Genomic DNA, 17,704 nt, shown 5'->3' with positions numbered 1-17,704 from the left:
CCTGGGCCAAGTAGGGATTCAAGTAATTTATTTTTTTGCAGCCCAGTGGCAGAGTCTCTTACTCAGGTTGCTAAAGGGAGAATGTCACAACAGAATTGGCATCACTCCCTTCTCCAAAGCAACAAGGCATCTTGAAAGCTCAACTTCTTGGTGAAGTTTTATGGTTGGTGGCAGGACTTAGTTCATCCATGTGAAAAGACAGCTGGATCTGGGATGAAAACTCTTCAAAGGAAAACCTCCTCTCAACAGTCATACTGAGAAACTTCAGCCAACACATAATCATATTCACTTTTGGGAGAAGTCCATCCCAGAATTTTGCAGTGGGAAGAGAGGTAGGTATAGTTACCCAGCCCACATTCACTGCTTTCTTTCTTGTCTGGATTAGATGGTAGTTTGAAGAGAAGCTCTCCTACATTCATCTTCTATGCCAGGAAAGATGAACAGAGGCAGAAGCGGGGTTCTGTCCACAGATTCATTTTGGTTCTGGCAGATGGTGAGCCATAAGCATCCTGTTCCCACTATATGCGCTCTGAGATCAGATAGAGCGGCTCTTCCAGGACTCAGCACCCATGCTCATGTCCGTCTTTCAGTTAAATCTCCTTGGTTTAATAACTGTAAAAGATTAAAACCAAATCTGGAATAGACTACCACTGAATAATAGGAAAAATACTTCATAATAAGTAAAAGGTTTATAAGTGGAAGTAGGGGAATGCACTGCAAGGGTGAGTCAAGGATATCTAGTTCCAAAGCAAGAGACATGCATATACTGACAGATCTCGTTCACATACTGGCCTTGGGACAGCACAAGGGCCACTTCATGATGCTGTCATTTCCACTATGGCAACTGAGTCTATAAACCAAACTATTGTTTGTGTAGTCACGTACTCACTAGTCAGTAATGGAGGAATCTATAACTTACAGAGAAATCAGAAATGGTGGAACCAAAAATCTTATGTCCATCAATGTTAGCCCAAGTATAGGCTGAGGGCTCAAGTGGGACAAGTAAAAGGAAGGGAAGTCTACTAATGAGTTCTATATGAGAGCTAGATCCACTCATAAGAAATCCAGGGATTCCCTGGGCTTAAAAGAATACCTTTCCTGTGATGAGGGGAGACCAGCCTAAGAGTCTCTAACAACGTGGCAGCTAATATGGACACTCTACTCTACACTTAAAGCTGCTATTGAAAGGTGGTTTTGTACAATAATTGACGAAATTGGGTTCCATTTTATTATGAAAAGAAAATGAGATGGGAATGATATGGTGAAATTCAGAATAAAAATTGGGCTTATTAAAATCTAATCAGGGGCCAGCCTGGTGGTGCAGTGGTTAAATTCACACGTTCCACTTTGGCAGTCTGGGGTTCACCGGTTCTGATCCCGGGTGCAGACCTACGCGCCACTTGTCAAGCCATGCTGTGGCAGGCATCCCACATAAAAATAGGGGAAGATGGGCACGGATGTTAGCTCAGAGCCAGTCTTCCTCAGCAAAAAAGAGGAGGATTGGCAGCAGATGTTAGCTCAGGGCTGATCTTTCTCAAAAAACAAAACAAAAAAACCAACAACAATAAAAAGTCACTGTTAAAAAAAATCTAATCAAATAAATTCTTGAGCTGAAGACATATTTACTTGGTGATCTCAACTTGGATGAAGGTAATTTACATAGTAGAATGTAATAATACAGAATTTAAAGAAATTTAACCAAAATTTAAAGAAAAATTTAAAAACTTAGAGAAACCACAGATTTCATTTGATGCTTCTGTCGTAGGGATGTAAGAATAATGTGTTTTTAATCTAGGCCAAGATCCAGATGTTTGCACTTAAACTTAGCAATGGCACTTTATGAGAAATCTATAAGAATTTGTAATTTGTTTTCCTCTTTGTTTTATATGAGAAACATTCCAAGATACGGTCAAAGCCAGCTGTCAATCACTTATCCTGGTTCTAGACTTCAAGAACATGAACTCATTCTGACTATGGAACCCCACTGGGAAGCCCTTTATTTAGCAGGAGGTCCAAAAGCCCTGGGGTCCCAGCTGGAGCTGCACAGTGAGATCTCTGTCTGATTCTCAGGAGACCAGGTAATACTAAGGGAAAACAGAAACTGTCCAATCCAAACCATCTGAATGAGAGGTAGTTTTGATATATTTTCCATAATAATTTCTGATACTTGATTTGATTATTTTCTGATGTTCTTGGTAAGTTATTTTTATTTTTAGAGCCTATTTATAGGAGTCCAATTAGAAGTGCACCAGTAGTTTCTTACAGGTCTGATCTACAATGCGTGGTGAGCTCCAAAAACAGAATTTGAAATGGACGTGTTGTTTTAAGGGTTGCAAATACCCTTCTCCTTCTCTGGCATCTGAGAATCCCTAAGGAATCACATTCCTCACTTACTGGAGGAATAGTTAGTACTTAGACCATGCACAAGGAAGAGCACCATGCCTGGAGCCTTGAGGGGCTTGTAGCTTGAAAAAAATGACGGTGTTAGAGGATGTGATAAGCCTACCTTGAGACAGAAAAGGAGAGGGTGAGCAGTGGAAATGCCTGTGATAAGAGGAAGATAATAATGGTAATAGTGAAGGAAACAGAAAAAAAGTGACCTCAGACAGAGGGTGTGTTTGTAAATACACAATGACCCCAAGAAAAGTGACAGTGCAGGATTTTAAGCTACATCTAAGGGCAGTACTTTCCCCTTTGTGTTGTTAATATTTTTCTATTAAGTGTCTGGGGCCTTCATTATGAAACTAGGTACTTAGGGCCTGTAGGCCCTTAGTGTCCTCCTGAGGTGAAGGCCAAGTTTTATTTTTTAGGCGGCCTGCGTTACTGTGTCTGCCTGAGACTATGAGTGGGCATCACCTAGACAAGGATACTCTGAAGCCAATTTCAAGTCCCATGTGCCTAGGTTCAAGAGAACAAATGTGCTATTACTGGACATTCTGCATACACAAATGTGACCGTGTCATAACCCACTTAAAACCATGCAGTGGCTCCCCTCCAGGATAAATCATGTCCTATAAAGGCCCTTCAAGAGAGGGACCAGCTTATCTTTCCTGCTCTGTTTTTTCACTCCAGCCCATCTCCATGCTACACCCCATCATATTCAACCCTTTGTGGTTCCATAGTCGTGCCCTGCTCCCTCTCACCTTCTGTCTTTGTACACATTGCTACCTTTATGCCTGTTTTCTTCCAATCCCTCCACTTCTCCATCAAGATGATTGCTATTCATCCCTCAGGTTTCAACTTAAACTTATTCCCTGACTTCCCTCAAGACTAGCACTTACTACACTGTATAAAAATTGTCAGTTTATTGATCTGTCACCCTTCCCATTCTAACCTTTCCGTACAGCACAACTCCAGGGGCACCTTTTACATAGTTATGGAGTTAGAAAAGGTAGAGGCCCTAACTCTTGACTGCAAGCTCTTGGAGGCAGAGATTCTATTTTGTTTACTATCATATAACTAGTACCCAGCAGAGTGCCTTGAACATATTACGTACATAATATGTGTTGACTAAGTTTTATATATCTGGCATTTATTTGGGGTAACTTGGAGTGCTTCAAAAAAAAACAAAGATATTTAGAAGTATAGGAGAGAAAAGCTCCAAGGTTTCAAAGATAAAAAAAGGAAAGGTTGAGTGTTGTAGATTGGTTTGTCAGGATAATAATTTGTACTAGGTAAAAGAGAAGGAGATAATTTTCCTGAACTGACTATTTTAGAGCAACCCAATAGTTGATGAGACAAAGTATTTCCTTTATAGAAGAATCACAGCTAATAAAAGCTGAGGGGAAAAGAGAATTAAGATATCACCATTTTGAAAGCCCTAATGAAAAAATAGATCCAGGCCATGATCAGTAATGGGCCAAGATTTTTATGTAACACACTGGTCAATCTTAGGATCGGTAAGAGGAGCACAACTGAGTTTCATGTGTCTCCAGATGAGATGTACAAGGAAGCAAGTACCTACGAAATACTCTTGCCAAGGGAGGAAAAAACCAAAACCTGAATCTAATCAAGCCTCTAAATGTAATAACCAGTTTTTAGGAAATCGGTGGATAGAGAAATATATTAAACAACAAAAGGAGTCAATCAGGAAAAAAAAAGATTTTAAAAAAAAAAGGAGTCAATCAGCCAAAAACAGAATGTGGGAAATTCTATATAAGTCGACCCAATTCCTTAAATAGACAGCCATACTGAAAAAAAGAAGGGGAGGATTATTAGAGATAAAGAGAATTATTAACAAAATGCAATGAGGGGCCTTATTTGAATCCTAATTCAAACTAATCAGCCATAAAAAGACATTTTTGAGAAAACACAGAATACAGACTAAGTATAAGAAGATATCAATATATTATTAATTTTGTTGGATGTGATAAAGATAGTAGATGTGATAAAGATAGTAGATGTGATAAAGATATTATAGTTATGAAAAAAATCCTTCTCCATTAGAGGTATATATACTGAAATATTTACAGATGAGATGATTATGTCTTGGATTTGCTTTAAAATGCTCCAGCACAAGCAACAAAGAGTAGGAGGGAAGAGATAAAATAAGAGCAGTAGAAAATTAATTGCTGAAGGTGGGTAACAGTACATGGGTTCATTATACTATTTTCTCTCTCACTATGCTCTTTGAAAACTTCCATTATAAAAATTTTAAAACAGATAAATGAAGAGGGGGAAAAAACAGAGGAAGCCTCCATAGGTGAGACATATTCCAAGGCAGTAACCAGGAGAAGGTGACTAAGGAAAGAACCAATGATACCGACAGCAAAAAACTTTCAACATAATATACGCAAGACTCAGACATCACAATGATGAATACAAGGAAAGGTCCTGGAAGACACATTAACATGTATGTCCATAGCCCTGTGAGCCTGGGTAGCTCCAAGAATATGACAGAATAATGGAGATTATTTAATATAGGATGCAGAGTCATTTATATGCTCTAACAGCTGATTATTGTATAAAGGTTCTAATAAAAGGAAGGGGGAAATGATGGGAGAGCACTGTGAAAGACACTATATAGCACTGAAGGCATCCAGGCTACATAGGTTTTGGCAAAAGCTTATGTATATGAAATGAGCTTATGATAAAGTCATCTACTCCCATGACACAAGACCAATAAAATATCATAAGGTTCTAGAAGCCTGACTGGTTTTCATTCTGTTTTCTGGGTCTCAGCCAAGACAAGAGAGTTGGGAGTGCTTAGAATCAACCTAAAACCCCTCTCTAAGTTAGATGATGGTTCTCATTCAATAAGCAAGTGAACATATTCCTATATGCCCAGTTAGTTCAGCCTGGTATGTCCCAGACATATGACCCCAGCAAAATGAACAATGATTATTTTTAATGATTTTGTCACTACCTTTTTTGCTCAAGGACCACTTTGTCCTTGGATGTTATTTTCTTTATAAATAAAAACAGCATCCTTATCTCATTGTGAGGCATAGAATAGTAGACTAGATATCATTCATTAAGGCATGCGTATAAAGGAAATTAAAGCTGAGGGTCCCAGCTGTGACAAACTAATCTTCCAATTCAGGAGACCCTAACACTCAGGCTCCTTTCAAAGCTGGACTCATACTTAGCTTAGGAAGATATTCTAACCAAAATTTCCAGGAAATGGAAATTGGAGAATTTTTCAGCTCCTCTAACCCAGATCCCCATTTCACTCTCCACAGTAGTCTCCACAGAAACAAAGTAAGGCCAAGGGACAGTTTTACCTCCTGTGGATTTACAGCAGTTAAGACAGAAACCTCATATGACTGCCTCCCTGACTGCATGGTCACCAAGTGATGTGTCACATCAGGCACTGAAGACAGGGGACGTGGGGATCCTTCAGCAAGCACCTCTGTGAAACAGCAGAAAAAATGTTTCAATAGAAGTGAATCCACAGATATACCTACCTGCATTATCAAGCCTCTCATTAAGAACTCTCAAAACTGGTCCCTGAAAAACTAAATCCCACGTTTCTGTATTTCTTCCAAATTAACTCCTGTCTGATAAGCATTATCAGTGAATTTGGAAAGTATTACAAAAGGGGGATGGAAAGAAAAGGCAAGATATCTTGATATAAGAGTTGACTATTTTCAATAAACCAATTTGGAGAATATGGCTTTAGCACTGTTAACTGAATTAACACTGTGTATGAAACAGAGCAAAAGCTGCTTAGATAGGCAAATCAGGGGACCAGAGCCAACCCTTGAAACAATCACCAATGACACAAATAGTGCAATATGCTCAGGTCAAGAACTTAATCCTGCTTCAAAGTTCCTACTCAGTGTCTCTTCCTCCCTTGAGACTTTCTTCGTTAAGGCTCGCAAAGTAGCTCCGTGCAATTTCTGTGCCTCGTGCTTCAGTCATCCACTAGAATCACTCATGAAACAGAGGCGGCTCATTGTGGGAGCACACTCTGGGCCTTGTAGGCTCCATATGTAAGTTACACAAACCTGTTAACTTATGCTCAAAACTGACTGAGTGGAATGTGAGTAACTAAAACACAGGATCTCAGACTTATTAAATGTTCATCAGTGGGATCACCATGAAAATCTTCCAGAAAAACTTTATACATAAACCACTTAGCTTTCAAATAAATTAAGTTTCTTCTAGGGGCTTTTTAGCTTATACTGCTCTTCCAGACTATACCATATAATTTAACGTTTGCTTATATACTATCTTCTAGTCACTCAATGTTGTTTCCCACATGTAAGTTTTGACTTCTCAATTAGGTTTTAAGGTTCTACTTTTATCTTTCCCATGGTGCCAGGCACAAAGTAGGCACTGAATAAATGCATGCTGACCTCACCTGTCAAGTTTTTCAGAGAAGAGGGCCTGGCCTGTGTAACTTGGGTGAAATTTCTATACCAGAGAGGAGCAACTGTTTCCTAGAGAGCCCTTTCTTTTCTCCAGAAGATATGGCTTTTGAAGGTATGGAGAAAGTGCTTTATATCTCCTCTGTAAAACCTGGTTATGTTCTGTTTAAATGTTTTAAAAGTTAAGTTCTTCCATAACTGCAATAGGAAAGATAGAAATAGTTGGGCTAGGATGCTAGGATTATGGATAATTTTCTTCTTTAAAATTTTTTCTCTTTATTCTTTTGTTACATCATTTCAATGAAATTTTTTTTTAATAGATTCACTTACCCACCCCGGAGAGAACACAAATGCTACTCAATCATACCACAGCTACTCACAAGAAATGAACTTAATTAAAATCTCCATTTTGGAGACAACCTCATTCCTTAATCCCTAATTGCAGCCAATTTTCCCCAAATAAAGGAGAGTTGAAAGTCTTACCATCATCAACTCCTAGGATAGAATTGGTATTTGGTAGATTCAAGGACTCTCCACCAAGGCTGGGCTGGGTATTCATAGACACCAGGTTTTTACTGGTTACTGAAGCCTCTTCAAGCAAGCTACTGCCCATTAGTGGCTCAGCTGCACAGAGAATAGGATGTGAGAGACATACAGCAGTCAAGGCTGTGCCTGGTCCCCATTTTCCTTCACAGGAAGCTGGCCTTTTCTTTCAGAACTAGAAGATAACCTGTAACTTGGATACCACCTCCTATTTCACCTACTTTTCGGAAGCAAGAATAAACCTAAAAGGGAAGAGTTGAGCTTTACAGATAAATATCCTTGCTTGTGATCAGCATCTGGATAATTAGCATATGAAATAGGATGGATGCATCCTTAGAAAGGACTATTTGGAATGAAATAATTAAGCAAAGATATGGAAAAGGAATAATAATAAAAGCGATTTATCAAATTTAAGTTAGGAAAAAAAGGGAGTGATGACTGATAAATGAAAAATGCTTAACCTCTTGTCATACAGAAATCTTTAACAGTGATACTCAAATGCTGGTTCATGGATCAGCACTAGTTACCATCTAGTTGTTTTGTTGTATTGGGGGGGAGGGTGGACAAGCAATATGAATATATGTGTTTTAAAAGCTTACAGATGATTTTACTGTACAGCTACATTTGGAAACCACTAGTCCCTCAAATGCGAGCAGGTCTCTCCACCCAAAGCAGAATCAGAAAATTTCCAGATAACCAGACAGGCCAGTTATTTGGCTTCTTAAACCCAGAAGATATAGCCCTCCACTATACCCTCTCTCCTCACCGGTTTGTTCCTGCTCTTGACTCCCAGCTGCTCCCATCTGCAAGTGATGCTTTCTCATGTGCACATTCCTGCTCCCACTCTGAGAGAAGGTCTTCCCACAGACTTGACACTGATGAGGCTTCTCCCCTGAAACAGGGACCAGGTTAAGACAAGGGAGCCAAAAAGACAGGGCACATTTCTGACAGCAAAAGAATAGACTCAAGATCTAGAAGGAGAAGCCCAGAGAATGTTACACTAAATGTAAGAGGTTGCTCCTTCTCCCATTCCCTACCTTCCCGCAGCCTGTCAACTGTCAGTACATGGGGAAAAGGAAGAAGAGTACCCAGGAGGGCTTAGCATGCTCACTGCTCCCAGCACCCAGTCCTTTTCAGACCCACTGTACTGCCGCCTGCACAAAACCACCTCTTTGGCATAAGATCATGGCAGCCACAGAATATTTACTTCCCTTTTCAGATACAGTCTCCCATGAACCTCTAGAACATGTACCATCCTCAAGGATTCCAACCCTACGTTCATAATATACCCTGTCCTATTTCCTGCCACCACTCTGACAGTCTTCAACATTCACACTGGTGGTTCATCTACAAAATGATGTCAACTATCCTCTTATGTCCTCAAGTCCAAATTCTCACTCTCCATTCCACCTACTCAGACAACCACACTTAAAGCAGGGGTCAAAAACTCATGCCTACAGGGGACTAGTAGGTAGCAAAAGTATGTGAAATGGCCAGGAAATCTCCAGAAAAGGCAAATCTATAGACACAGAAAGCAGAACAGTAGTTCCCTGGGTCTGGGGGTGGGAGCAGGAACTGACAGAAAAGGGGCACACAGGAACTTTTTGACATGATAAAAAGTGTTCTGGGGGCCAGCCCTGTGGCACAGTGTTAGTTCCACACATTCTGCTTTGGCAACCCAGGTTCGTGGGTTTGGATCCCAGGCATGGACCTACAACACTCATCAGCCATGCTGTGGTGGCGACCCACATATAAAGTAGAGGAAGACTGGCACAGATGTTAGCTCAGGGCTAATCTTCCTCAAGAAAAAAAAAATGAGGAAGATTGGCATCAGATGTTAGCTCAGGGCTAATCTTCCTTCAGACACAAAAATAGTGTTCTAAAACTGGATTGTGGTGATAACTGTACAATTCTGTATATTTTCTAAAAATCACTCATTTGTACACTTACAATGGGTGAATTTTAAGCTATGTGCATTATACATCAAAAAAGCTATTTAAAAAAACTAGTTGATTGAAATACAATGATTATATAGAAACCCATAAATTCAAACTAATACTAACAAGAGAGAGAAAAAAAGCAATGAAAATGCCACTTATCTAACACTAGAAGAATAACCAGAGCACCAATTTCTCATTCTGAAAACTCACAATTAAAAGAAAAGAAGTACACATTTATCCTGCTTTTCCCAGGCAAATTACCAAATAGTGCTAAGTGATAGAGAAGAGAACTATATGTATAGAAGAACTCCAGCTAAGTCACGTGAATGAAATAACAGAATTAGAAAAACCACCATTTACAATCCTAATAAAATAACAGATTCAGGCATCATTCAGAGATGAGACCATAAGGCAAAAGGATGCTAGGGAACTTTACAATGTGGGGATCAGGGTGTTACCAACTGAACCCCCTGATCAATTTTGACAACCAAGCACTGTGTGCCTCCAGATGTGATATAAAATGAAGCACAGAGAACCACCCATAATGTACCCTTGGCAAAATCTTTGAACCTTTGAAGCTTTTAAGGCTTACTTCCATTTATAGGAGATATAGGGAACAAGTTAAATGACATAAAAGGAAGCAAACCAACAAATCCAGAATGTGAGACATTCTATAGGACCCAACTGACTGACTGTTGTACAAGTCTATGGCATGAAAAAAAAGTGAGTGTACAGATCTGGATTCAAGAAGACTTACTAACCAAGTGTAATATTAGACCTTGCTGGATCCTGATTTGAACAAATCTACATTAAAAGATATTTTTCAGACAACTGGAAAAAACTGAATATGGACTTGGTATGAGAGAAAACCAAGGAATTATTGTTAATTTTGATAGGTAGGTTAATAAGCATTGTTGTTATGTAGGAAAATGTCTTTATTTTCTCTTCTTTTATGTATGTTTGAAATAATTTTACATAATGAAATAAGGTAAAATAAAATTAAAACACCCTATAAGCCAAGCAAACACATCAGTTTGCCACCTCCGCTTAGAACCTGTCATGATAAAAACTGCTCCACCTCTAAGATCTCGACTCTGAAATTCACATGCCTGATTACACCTTTCCAACTCCCTCGCTCCCACTGAACTGCCTTGCTGTCCTCAACATAACTAACTTCCAGTTCCTTCTCTCCACTCCTCCTCTTCTGGCTCCCCTTTGCTTCCCATGGCTAGCCACTTGAACAATTACCTGTTTCTATTCTAAAATTTCTCTCCACTTTGAGTTCACTTCTGCGTTGGCATGTCTCTACTCTGAATAGGCTCCATGGCCCATATTTGATGTAACTTATAAAGCACCCAGCACAGTGCCAAATAAATTTGCTGATCTCCTCAGAAAAAGGTCTAGATTAGAAAGCAGTTCAATGGCTCAGCTGAAAATAATAACAATTAGATTTTTTCTTCTTGAATATGTGACCATTTGAATGCAATTATCAAGAACCTTGATTTCTGATTCTGTCATAATCAGGAGGAAAATTTATGGTGAACAGTTTGTTTCTTTTTAGATTTCTTTATACCACCCCCCACCATTTCACCCTTTTGGCTCTCCACCTTCTCTGAAATCTATGAATGGCACATGTTCTAGTACCTGAGTGAACCACCAAATGTTTTCGGAGGCTAGAATACTCAGCAAAGGAACGGCCGCATCCTTGAGCTTCACAAAGGAAAGGCTTCTCTCCTAGAGACGGAAATGAGACAAAGACTCAGTCTTTTGATGAACTGATGATCTATTACTCTCTTTTCCCATTAATCTTATCCTGTTTCCAGTGACTTAGTCTGATTTCCTGAATTCGTGCTATATAATCTCAACTGAGTTATCTAACAAGTGTAGCCTCTCAACAATCTCGTACACAGCCCACCAGACAGCCCTGCCCTTTTCTTTAGAGTGGCTGCCTCTGGGCATCATACTTCCTTCTCCCTCCTGGCTCAAGGGCTGACCCCAAGCTTCACTGACCTACCTTCTTCAGTGATCCCATCCCTTCTGAGGATATCAAGATTAACAGTGTATATGCTGTCAGGATTTTTACCTTACATCAATTCTCTTCAAGATACAGTTTCTAGATCCATGTAAAAGTATGATTTTTTTTTCTGCTTTTTCTCTCCAAAGCCCCCCAGTACATAGTTGTATATTTTAGTTGTGGGTCCTTCTAGTTGTGGCATGTGAGACACAGCCTCAGCATGGCCTGATGAGCGGTGCCATGTCTCCACCCAGGATCCGAACCGGCGAAACTCTGGGCCACCGAAGCGGAGCACGCGAACTTAACCACTCAGCCACAGGGCCAGCCCCATAAAAGTACAGATTTTTAAAGGTTATAAAACAGGCCTTACATAGTCCCATTTTATAAAGCAAAGAAATAAAAACAGATGTTTAGTCAGAAGTACACAGAAAAATCTGAAACGATATGTTAAAAGTACTTATATCCTGATAGTGGTATTACGGATGACTTATTTTCTTCTTTGTATTTTTATTTCATTTTCTACAATATTACTTTGTTATTTTAAAAATTAAAGATACATGGTGAAAACTGAATAAGGTCTGTAGACTGACATACTGTTAACTTTCTGGTTTTGATATTGTACTATTGGCGACATGATGTCATTTTTGGGGGAGGCTGAGTCAAGCACACATAGAACTCTTTGTACTATTTTTTGCCACTTCTCGTGAGTCTATTACTTCAAAATAAGAAGTGAAAAAAACCAGAGATGCAGTCCCCCTCCTCCAAGGGTCACAGACTAATGTGTGAGAGAGAAATGTATTCAAAATAACTTTAATATAAATTCCTATGCAAAAAGTGCTATAAGCATTTAGAAAGGGAGGAACTCTGATTGTGATAATTTTTTAAGGAAGTTGAATTTAGGCTGATCTTAAAAGATGACAAGGATGGAAGGAAATTTCAGGCACAAGGATAGTGTGAGCACACCCCTAAAACTGAGAATGCCCAGGGCAAGTTCAGAAAACGGCAAGTGTGAAACAATGAGAAATACAAACATTGGTCTCTGTCCCTGGTTCCTCACACAGAGCTCCTAAAACCCTTGTAAACAGGGGTGCTAGGAGAAACTTTTGTTTTAACATTTAGTCTTTGATCCCAGTTCCTTATGCAGAGCTCCTACAACCCTTGTAATTTCTTAAGTGATAAGAGCACCAGAATATTGGGTTTTGACCCTGGTTCCTGACAGAGTTAGTAAATCCCTTGGACTTTCCTGGGTAGTACAAGTCTTCTTCTAATGAGGTGACTCTTGGTGGGCTCCTGGATGAGAGGGATGCTCACCAGAAAGACCAAGCCATGATAAGAAGCTTGGGATTTTCAGCCCCACCTCCCATTCTCTGGGGAGGGGAGAGAGACTAGAAATGGAGTTAATGATTGATCATACCTACATGGTGAAGCCTTCAGAAAAATCCCAAAAGTACAGGGTTCAGAGAATTTCTGGGTTGGTGAACACATCTACATGCCAGGAGGGTGGAACACCCGAACTCCACAGGGACAGAAGCTCCTGTGCTTTGGACCCTTCCAGACCTCACCCTAGATATCTGTTCATCTGGCTGTTCATCTGTATCCTTTATCATCTCTCTCTTATTATATAATAAAGTGATAAACGTGTTTCCCTGAGTTCTGTGAGCTGTTCTAACAAATAACTGAATCCAAAAGGGAGGATCATGGAAACCTCCAATTTGTAGCCAAGTCAGACAGAAGTTGTGAGTAACCTGGAGACCTACTACTTGCTTTACTGGCATCTGAAGTGGCGAACAGTCTTGTGGGACTGAGCCCTTAACCTGTGGGATCTGATGCTATCTCCAGGTAGAGAGTGTCAGAATTGAGTTAGATTGTAGGACACCCAGCTGGTGTCAGAGAATTGCTTCATGTAGGGGAAAAAATCCACACATCTGGTGTCAGAAGTGTTGTGAGTGTGGCAGTAGTGTGAGGGTAAAGGAGAAACACAGGAAGAGCGAGTTTTTCCTATTCAGCAAGTAAGGCTGGCATGGTGACAACATGGGAGCTGGGCCTGGAAGGAGGGAGCAGCACAGCTCTAGATTATACTGTTCTTTCAGACTGTACCACACCATTTAATGTTTGTGACTTTCCAGTGGCCTGTAATTTTTTTGAAAGCATATCTGTATACTCATACCTGTCCCAGAATGCTAGGCACTCAAAAAGTTACTGAAGGAGTGATACACTCATATATATGACAGAATAACTGTCAGAAAAGCAGAAAATTCCAGTAATAAATAAGGTTAAATGAACCTGATGAACTAAAGAACCATAGAAAAAGGATTTAGAAAAAGATTCATCAGAATCTAGTGGCATGAATCTCTGCGTCAATCTGGCTAAGGTGAGTTAGCCTTCCTATTTGGAAACTAAGAGGATAGTGATTTTGCTGAGATAAGGGACACAGGAAAGAGGAGACTCAAGAGGCAATGCTGCATAATGGTTAAGAGCATGAGTCAGTTAACCCTGAGTTCAAATCTTGGCACCACCACTTATTATTATAGGGAAGACATTTAACCTCTCTGAGAATCAGTTCTCATCTCTAAAATGAACATCGTACAATCCCAAAACATTAATTGAGGATTAAATGAGATACTACAAGTTAAATATACTCAGCATAACACCTGGCACATGGTAAGCACTCATGGTAAGCCAATAAAATTGGCAGTTTTAATTACTATCATTACTACTAATAAAGATCTGAGGTCAATTCTGGCATCTGAGATAAAGTGAGTTGTCAGCATTTGAAAACAAAATCCTTGGGGCCGGCCCCGTGGCTGAGTGGTTAAGTTCATGTGCTCCACTTCAGCGGCCCAGGGTTTCACCAGTTTGGATCTTGGATGTGGACATGGCACCGCTCATCAAGCCATGCTGAGGTGGCATCCCACATGCCACAACAGAAGGACCCACAACTTAAAAAAAAATACACAACTATGTACTGGGGGGCTTTGGGGAGAAAAAAGGAAAAATAAAATCTTTAAAAAAACCTCAAAAAAACAAAAATGCTTGGAAGAGCTTTCGAGTCAGATCAAACTAGCTCTGCCACTTCTTAGCTGCATAGTATTGGGCAAGTTACTTAACTCCTAATCTTGTTTCTTCATCAATAAATATAGTATCTAGGGGCTGGCCCAGTGGCATGTTCATCAAGCCATGCTGTGGCGGCATCCCACATACAAAATAGAGGAAGACTGGCACAGATGTTAGCTCAGGGGCAATCTTCCTCAAGCAAAAAGAGGAAGACTGGCAACAGATATTAGCTCAGGGATAATCTTCCTCAACAAAATTAAATAAATAAATAATCTACTGCATAAAGTTACCTGAAAGATTCAATGAGACAACGTATATGTGCTTGGTACATATTAAATTTCCTGAGGGGCTGGCCTGGTGGTGCAGTGGTTAAGTGTGCATGTTCTGCTCTGGCAGCCTAGCGTTCGCCAGTTCAGATCCTAGGTGCAGACATGGCACCGCTTGGCAAGCCATGCTATGGCAAGCATCCCACATGTAAAGTAAAGGAAGACAGGCACGGATGTTAGCTCAGGGCCAATCTTCCTCAGCAAAAAGAGGAGGATTGGCAGCAGATGTTAGCTCAGGGCTAATCTTCCTCAAAAAAAAACAAAAAATTCCTGAGTAAATTCTAACTTTTATTATTATATTAATTATTGAGACTCAGATCCGTAAGGCATCCAGGGAGGAATGATTAAATTGAGGTTATGAGAGACTGTGACAAGACAGAAAACTGAGTAAACTGGGAGAAACCTGAAATTCTGAAATTGGTGAACAACTAGAAGATTAATAAGGGAGAGCTAGCAAGAGTTAGAATGAAGAGAGAAACCAGGTCATACTCTGAAGTAAAAGAAAGCATTTTAAGGAGCTGTTCAGTTTTATCAAATGCTACAAAGATGACGAGCAGCACAGGGATGAAGAGGTTACTGAATGCAACAATAAGGCATGGTGAACTCTACTGCTTTCCTTATCTATTCAGCTGGATGTTTTTCTTGTCCTTTTATTCAAACTGCTTTCCTGGAGTAAGCACAGTTTACTCTCTCAAGAAAAAGCTGAGAACAGAGCTATTCTGCCCTAAAACACATCCAGTGGTGATGTCCATCTGGAGGGAGCATAGGACCGTGCCTGGAACAAATGTGGCTTAAGTTAAGTCAAAACTTTTCAAAAGCCCTTTAATCATACCTACTATCATTTTAGCAACACAAGAATAAACAATGAAGAGACAGAAAAAGTGGGTGAAGTAAGTTATATATCCTAAGATAGTAGTCTGGGTTCAGTGATTAAGCTCTGGCAAGAGACTTAGCATATGCTGGGTGAAGTGGCTTGGAAAGTCACCCTTACACTTAGACAAGAGTCAGAGTATCTTTATTTTGCCCCTTTGATATTAACATTCTGTTTGACGCAGAACAAGTCACTTCTCCATTCTGTTTCTCATGTTGTGAGGCTCTAACAAGAAAGCAAACTCCTCAAAGTCATGGACTATATTTTAGCTTTTGTATTTTCCCCCACCTGATAATATTTAGTGCCTAGAAGAGGTTCTGTGTGGTTTGTGTGATGTAATAAATTACTGACCAAAACTACGACTGTGTAATGTTCAAAGATATTTGGAAACAGACTTATTTTGTCCATATCCCATCACATCATTGTTATCAGAGAAGGTCTTATATCCCTTCCTATACTTTAGGTCCTGGAGGGAGAAATCAACACTGTGCTTTCCTCACGTACAGGTGAAAGCTCAATAAACGTTACTGAATGAGGGGCTCGCGCCGTGGCCGAGTGGTTAAGTTCACGCGCTCTGTAGCAGGTGGCCCAGTGTTTCGTTGGTTCGAATCCTGGGCGCGGACACGGCACTGCTCATCAAACCATGCTGAGGCAGCATCCCACATGCCACAACTAGAAGGACCCACAACGAAGAATATACGACTATGTACCGGGGGGCTTTGGGGAGAAAAAGGAAAAAAAAAAAATGTTACTGAATGAATCAGAGTGCCATGAGGCATTTGCAAAAGAGAAATTCCATCTTCAGAGTTCTAGCAACAACCCTGGACCTTCATTTCTATTTCCACCTCAGAGCCTTTCCCAAGGATAAGCACTAAGCCAAGTAGCAGGCTGCCCATGGGAATGCTGGGGTTGCACACACCTGTGTGGATGCGCAGGTGGTTCTTCAGGTTTCCAGCTGTAGTGAACTGCTTACCACAGCTAGACTCGGGGCACATAAAGGGCTTCTCCCCATTGTGGGTCCTCATGTGCACCTTCAGCCTCTGCAGCACATAGAAGCTTTTCCCACAACCTTCTGCAGGGCAGATGAAGGAGCGATCATTTCTGCAAAAAAAAAAAAAAATCACCTAAGCGATAACACCTGAAAACGCTGTTTGCTAGAGAGGATAAGTCAAAGCTCCTACTGACTCTCAAGGCAGACAGTAAATCCCAAACCTGGATATATCAGAATCCCCCAAAGTTTGCTAAAACTACAGATGCCCAGGCCCCACCTCTCGAAATACAGATTGTATAGGTTTAGGCCATGGCCCAATCTCATGTGTTATTTTTAAGTTCTCCAAAACATTGTGTTTTATAATGAGATTTGAGAACTCTTGCTCTAAGACATTTTAGGTGCCAAATGTCTTATTAAATATTTGTCAGAATGAAGAAAATGAGACAATACAAAACTTTCTATTAAAAAGCAAAAGACAAGTGACCTGGAGTCTCCACTTTCCTTTAATTTGTCAACTGGGAAGACAAGATCATCCGGAAGCATCAAGGTTCTTGAGTTCCAAGTATGGAATCTCAGATATGCTCACCGATGAGTTTTAAGGTGGTATTTGAAGTGAGCTGGCCACACAAATGTCCGGTCACAGCCTTCAACTGTACACTTGAGCTTCTTTTCCACTTGAGGAAGGGGCCCAGAATCTTTGGGTTGCCCATCACCAGAACCAAGGTGGACATTTTCTCCTGTAACAGAGTCACATATTTATAATCCAGGGAAGGACCCAGCTCAGACACTTTGGCTCAAACAATAAAGCTCCTATATTTTACTCCTAGTGATCATTAATCAGATCTCTAGCTTCATCCTCCCCAGCTCTCTCTGTATTCATTTAACAACAGAAGAGTGCTCTACATCCTCATCCTCTTATCAGAGAACTACCGAAAGCCATCATGCTTTGTTTCACAAGACTAGGTCTCTTTGGCAAGTATAGGAAATGTCCAAAATGGTTTCATATCAAAAAGCAGAGTTGGGGCCGGCCCAGTGGTGTAGCAGTTAAGTTTGCAGGGTCCACTTCAGCAGCCAGGGATTCACTGGTTCGGATCCTGGGTGCAGACCTATGCACTGCTTATCAAGCCACGTTGTGGCAGACGTCCCACCTATA

General features: G+C 40.4%; 1 protein-coding gene across 3 annotated transcripts in view; it reads right to left on the bottom strand.

Moving 5' to 3' along the window:
• Window positions 1–11: 11 nt before the first annotated feature.
• The window catches only part of ZNF410 (zinc finger protein 410), a 43,263-nt gene continuing 25,570 nt past the window's right edge, over window positions 12–17,704 (bottom strand). For 2 of the 3 annotated variants that reach the window (XM_046646962.1, XM_046646963.1), the window contains 7 exons: window positions 17,138–17,288; window positions 16,480–16,661; window positions 10,940–11,029; window positions 8,122–8,247; window positions 7,296–7,436; window positions 5,724–5,851; window positions 12–612 (listed from right to left, as the gene is read on the bottom strand). In XM_046646962.1, coding sequence (XP_046502918.1) covers window positions 574–612; window positions 5,724–5,851; window positions 7,296–7,436; window positions 8,122–8,247; window positions 10,940–11,029; window positions 16,480–16,661; window positions 17,138–17,288 — 857 coding nt within the window. In that variant the 3' untranslated portion in view covers window positions 12–573. The remainder of the gene's footprint in view (window positions 613–5,723; window positions 5,852–7,295; window positions 7,437–8,121; window positions 8,248–10,939; window positions 11,030–16,479; window positions 16,662–17,137; window positions 17,289–17,704) is intronic. The other variant, XM_046646964.1, reaches the window with a different exon arrangement.

This window comes from Equus quagga, chromosome 20 (assembly GCF_021613505.1).
Source record: "Equus quagga isolate Etosha38 chromosome 20, UCLA_HA_Equagga_1.0, whole genome shotgun sequence".
Classification (NCBI taxonomy): domain Eukaryota; kingdom Metazoa; phylum Chordata; class Mammalia; order Perissodactyla; family Equidae; genus Equus; species Equus quagga.
Note: the sequence above shows the minus strand (reverse complement) of the source record. Positions and strands in the feature narration are given on the sequence as shown.